General features: G+C 32.8%; 1 protein-coding gene across 5 annotated transcripts in view; it reads left to right on the forward strand.

The window, feature by feature from the left end:
• LOC126720673 (probable LRR receptor-like serine/threonine-protein kinase At1g56140) overlaps positions 1-5,092 on the forward strand; it is a 96,446-nt gene extending 91,354 nt beyond the window's left edge. For all 5 annotated transcript variants that reach the window (XM_050423416.1, XM_050423417.1, XM_050423419.1 and 2 more), the window contains 4 exons: positions 1,792-2,002; positions 2,080-2,311; positions 2,461-2,611; positions 4,555-5,092. In XM_050423416.1, the coding sequence (XP_050279373.1) occupies positions 1,792-2,002; positions 2,080-2,311; positions 2,461-2,611; positions 4,555-4,917 (957 nt within the window). In that variant the 3' untranslated portion in view covers positions 4,918-5,092. The remainder of the gene's footprint in view (positions 1-1,791; positions 2,003-2,079; positions 2,312-2,460; positions 2,612-4,554) is intronic.
• Positions 5,093-6,000: the final 908 nt, after the last annotated feature.

Consider the following 6,000-nt stretch of genomic DNA (forward strand, 5'->3'; position numbering starts at 1 on the left):
AGATTTCTTGCTTTTCTATAAAAGTGAAAAGAGAGAAAAGTGGTTACCAAAATGAATATGACCCTTCAATAGGCACATTTTCTTTTAATAGGAACTTTTATATATTTTTTACAACCTATTTTGTATATACCTATATATACAACATTATAAGCCTACGATTTTAAGCTCAATTATGTTATATTAATTACTTCTTCTTCTCATTATTATTTAATATGAAACTTCACTCAGACATGTACATGTAAAATTGAGGAGAGTTCAAAATAAGTAGCTAATAGCTATCAAATGCTAGCATGTGTGGAGGACACATGTTTAGTATGTGTAATTGAGAAGGTATCAATGCGTAAAGGCAAGTGACCAAAAGTGGTTGGCATATTTAGGCACATTGAGGCTAATTTAGACGTGTGAATGCATGGCAGCATATGCTAGAATCTTCTGGGTGTGGATAAGTCTGTTTTTGGAGGTTGACATCATTGTCCATTGTTGCATTGTAAACCTAAGGCTTAATATATGGTTGATGGATGTGACAGAAGCCAAAGAAGGCTTTTTGGCTGCATGGTTTGATTGAAATTTTTTTGATATTAATCAGGAGCACTGTTTTTATAATTTATGGTCAGTACTATTTATATAGCGAAGAACCAATTGCATCACTCTCGAACAAAGAACATTGATGTTCATTTCAACTTTGTTAGTGAAAACTGTTGATGGGAGAGAGATTCGTCTTCAGAAGATTAGGACAAGAGATGATCCAACATACTTGATGACTGAGCCAATTTCTTTGCACAAACTTGAAGTTTGACATAGCATTTAAGGGTTTTAGGGAAAAATATGAAGAAGTTTTGCTTGTAAGGCTTTATCAAATTTAAGCCAAACTAGATATTTGTTATAACGAGACTTTGCATTAATGTTTGGTTGGTGCTAGTACCCCCTAGGGCCGCCAAAACACTACACAAAAAAGCTTTTTCACTTGTTTTCCTAAGAGTTCAAGTGGAACAAATTTGTTCAAAGAAATATAAGAATTCTCTTGCCTTGTAATTTCGTGGGAGAGAGCTCTTCGGTATTTTCGGGGTTTGTAGAAGTAGGCAATTGCCAACCCAAGTAAATCCTTAGTGTTCTTTTAATTTTTTTTCGTTTGTGAGATCATTCATAAATCCATAAATAGTGTTCCCACTCAAATCTTGCATCAAAATTATATTTGAACATGCTTTCACACAATAACTATGCCTCTTTCTTAGGAGTATTATAGAGAGTAGAAAGATTTTTGTCTGTGTGTTCTCTTCCACAAGAATGTTTTGGCGGCAAGTACGTGGTAAACCATTGTTAAGTGAGTTTTTATAAGCATGTGTTTTTTGTGTTCTCTTTCACAAGAATGTTTTGGAAGCAAATACTTGTTGAATTATTGTTTAGTGAGTTGCCATCTAATAAGGTGGGAAAGTGTGGTTCATTGGGTCCAAGGAAAATCCTTCAAAATGATTTTATTTTATGCAACTAACTTGGCCAACTTCAATCTACCATATTTCGTGTAGAGGAGTTGCTTGTTGTATGGTGATAATATTATTTCTAACTAGGCCTTATCCTTTGTGTAATTTTAAAAGATATAAAAGAGTGAGATTTTAGGAAAGTTAAGAATTCCGTGCAAAACATTGTTATGTAGATTGTAGGGAATTATTTTTTTTTTAATTTTTTTTTTTAATTTTTTATGTTTGATTAATAGGTTATGTGGATTGATAAGTAATGATTAATTTCTTTAAATATTCTCTTTAACATATTTGTTTGAAACATTGTACTAAATAGGGAAAATTTACTGATGGGAGAGTCATTGCTGTGAAGAAACTATCTGTAGCATCACTTCATGGAGAGAGGCAGTTTGTAGCTGAGATTGCTACTCTATCTGCTATTCAACATCGTAACCTTGTGAAACTACATGGATGTTGCATTGAGGGAGATAAACGACTCCTTGTTTATGAGTATCTAGAGAATGGAAGCCTTGATCAAGCATTATTTAGTATGTGTATTCATCTCTGTGTGTGTGTGTGCACGTTATATTTTGTAGATTAAATTTTACATGCTTGCATGACTCAGGACAAAAAAGTTTGAATCACAACTTGTCAACACGCTACAATATATGCTTGGGAATCGCAAGAGGTTTAGCTTATCTTCATGAAGAGTCACGACTTCGAATTATACATAGAGATGTGAAGGCTAGTAATATTTTGCTAGACACTGATCTTGTCCCCAAAATATCTGACTTTGGCTTGGCCAAACTTTATGACGATAAAATGACCCATGTAAGCACCCGCGTTGCAGGCACACTGTAAGATCCTTTATCTTAATGAGGCTTAAAAATTTTCCTTTTTTTTTTTTTTTTCTTCTCTGGAACAATGAAATCTTATGTATTCTCTTATTTATTGTTTCTTGTTATGTTGGGGCTAAATTGTGCATATAATTTGTTATTGAATATAGTGGGTATCTTGCACCGGAGTATGCCATGCGCGGACACCTTACAGAGAAGGTTGATGTGTTTGGATTTGGTGTTGTTGCTCTAGAGATTATTAGCGGGAGGCCAAATTTTGACTCAACATTGGAAGAAGAAAAGATGTATCTTCTTGAATGGGTATGAACAACATATTTTGCTCCATAAATATGATTTTTACACTCTTTTTTTTTTTTTTTTTTTTTTTAATCTAATTGCATGCATGGTCTGTAGCAAAGTTTTAGTAGCATTTGCCTTTGTTTGGTTATGGGTTTTGGGTTGATCATAGCTAGGGGTGTGCTTATTTCATGTTGGAGGGTTTTTCAACCCAACCCAACCTTGTTGGATTGAGAAATTTCTAACCCAACCCAACTCATCACATGTTTAGATGTCAACTCAACCCAACCCACATGAATTAGGTCGGGTTGGATCGAGGGTTTGTGCACTTCTACTTACATTTTTTTTTTTTTTCAAGAGGTCATCACACGTTTTTCAATTTTCTAGTCTTATAAAAAATTTTGGAATTTAATAAACAATTAGCAAAATACAAATTGCACTCTTAAGTTTGAATAAAATTCATTTCAAGTCTCTAACTTTACTTTCATTTAACTGAATCTACTAAGTTTCAAATTTATTCAATCAAGGTATCTTGTCAGTCTCCATTAGTACTTACTATTGCTCTTTTAGGCACCCAAAAATGGCACCGTTTTGTATTTTAGATTGAAATTTGTTAGAATTTTAGGCCTTGGTTGTCACAAAATTAATCATCTATTAACCAAATAATTAATTAATTAATTATGCTCATGATTAAATTGATTAACATATCAAACAAGCACGGATAAAAAAGACACCATAAATGATGATCTAGGAAAATCAATGAAACTGTTGTTTCACAATAAAAAAACCTAAGAGGATTTAACCTAAAAAATAATCAAGGCAACATATCCATTAATAGAATTGAAGTTTGTACAATAGGCTTAACCCTAAATCTATTGCTAAGTCCTGTAGTACTTACAGGTGTGACCACACATAACTTCAAAACCATGGACTCTTCTATTATGGGCTATTGCATTCAAACCCCCTTATTCTTGAATCCGAGATCTTCGCTCAAAGATTTGATTAGCAACTCTAGTTAACTAACTACAACAGCTTTGCTTTATATCTAAATCTGATGTTTGCACGTAATCTCTAGTTATAAATTCAAAAGATTTTGGAAAATCTTCAAATTTGTATACAGAACACCACCCTCATATGCCATCCAAAAGGTGCTCTAGGGTTTGTATTTACCAATTGAATGGTTTTATTTTATTTATTTCCCTTATTCGTATTTTTGTATTTAAGGTAAAATACTAATAAGGGAAATAAATAAAATCAAATCAATCAATTGGACGGAATGCGTTGCTTTCCAAATACCATGTTTTGACTCTGAAAATAGGCATCATCTTTGCAATAGAACTTCTAAAACTAGAATATCAACATTAATGCTCTTTCGCTAAACACGTACTTGCTTGGTTGGCAAATTGGAGTTAACAAAGGGATGTCATCTTTCAGATTTGCTGACCTCCTAATATTTCTCTATAATTAATATCGCAGATTGTCACCATCTTCTTGATTCCTGCTGTTTTGCAAATTTTCAGGATCGCTACACATAATGCATCCATCCATCATTATGTCTTATCTTGGAAACCTGCATTATCATTTTTTTTACGACTTCAAGTAGAAGACAAGTATGATCGATTTTTATTTGATTTGAGGTTTGCGGAATTGTTTTCACACAAAAGAAATAAAACATCTAAACAAAACACAAAACTTCAGTTATTTTTCCCAACTCCATTCCTAAATCTAAACGAACCAAAATTTATGGAACTTTTGAGTTTTCTAGTGAGCATACTTCTGCTAATCCCAAATCAAATCATTAAAGCTCGGTCATACTTCGCTTCCTTAAAATCATAATATATGATACTCGCATTTCTCCAAGATAAGATAAATTTTGATTCTTTTCCTAGTTTTTGAACAATTTTGATTTTAAAAAAAGAAACATTGACCGAACAGCGAACTTATGAATCATGATATATTTTTTACAGGCTTGGCACCTGTACGAAAACAAACGTGAAATTGATCTTGTGGACCCTACATTCTCAGACTTCAATGAGGAAGAAGTAAAACGAATGATAAGAGTACCTCTTTTGTGCACTCAAGCATCTCATATATTACGTCCATCAATGTCGCGTGTGGTGGCAATGCTTTTAGGAGATATCGAAGTGAGCACTATAACTTCAAAGCCTGCATATTTGACCGACCGGAATTTTGATGATGTTATAGCTAATGTAACGGCTAGTATCTGTTACGACTCTTCAGAAAGTACAAGCATGGTGGGTTATCCAGATAATTTACCAGTAAATGCTTCTAAACCCATGCTTGGTAAGATTATCAATAATCCTAGGTGAGATATATCTTTCTTCGAATTTTTTTTTCCCCCTTTGGATAAATTGCTTCATTTGTTTCTTTTTCTTTTTTTCAATTCCTGAACTGAAACATAAATTTCTCAAGTTTTTCTTGTTTTCTGATGTTTGACACCTTAATTCGTTACATGTATAAGATACTATTTTAGCATTTGTACAAGTAGTTTAGTCACATTGAGATTTATTTGTTTTCCAGCCTTCGGGTTTGCTCTGTTCAAAGTAAATTCTAGGCTCTTCTTCTTTTCTTTTTTCTTTTTTCTTTTTTTCCTTTTTTTTTTTTTTTTTTTGGTGGAGATAAGTTATGTGAGAATCTAGGGCATTACTTGATGTCATCTTGTTGTTCCTAAGAACATAAAATAATAAATAAATTGCAATTCATAATTTACAAAGGAATAATTTAGATCATGATATTTTACTAAGATTGTACTTACCATAAAATTAGAGAAGAAATTGAGAGATATTACTTTATTGGTGTTTCAAAATAATCTCATAACATAACATATAAATTACCTTCAATTCCATGAATTTGAGATGGCAGAGTTAAGGCATAGACTAAGTCGCACTTTTGAGATGATACATGTTATCTATGAAATTTATATCTTTATAAGTTTACCCCACTTGTAGGATGAGGAGCTCTTAATAGTGCTTTCTTTAATCCATAAATAAATTGTGTAGCAAGTATGATTGTATATATATAATTTGAACCGTTTGATTATCTCGAAATTTTGCAAGCTATGAGATTATTCAAAGATAATGTAATCAAATATTAGATTTGTCAAAACTTGCATCTAATAAATAATAAGCATGCTCAAAAAACTCTTGGACTTCCTGTCTTCCTTAAACATAGCACCATCAAAATTAACTTTGAATAGTGACTGTGGCGGGGCAATCCAACGGACTCTGGCTGGTTGTGGGGAATATCTTGAACAGCTCTTGGACAAAGTGTAATAAAATTAATCTTCATAAGCAGCTACTGCAGAAGGCAACACCTGACCAATGGGGAAAGATCTATCACTTGTATGCAACAAGTTCCACAAAGAGGTCTAAATTCTTCCCTCTATCAATAAC

Source organism: Quercus robur, chromosome 4 (genome assembly GCF_932294415.1).
Source record: "Quercus robur chromosome 4, dhQueRobu3.1, whole genome shotgun sequence".
Classification (NCBI taxonomy): domain Eukaryota; kingdom Viridiplantae; phylum Streptophyta; class Magnoliopsida; order Fagales; family Fagaceae; genus Quercus; species Quercus robur.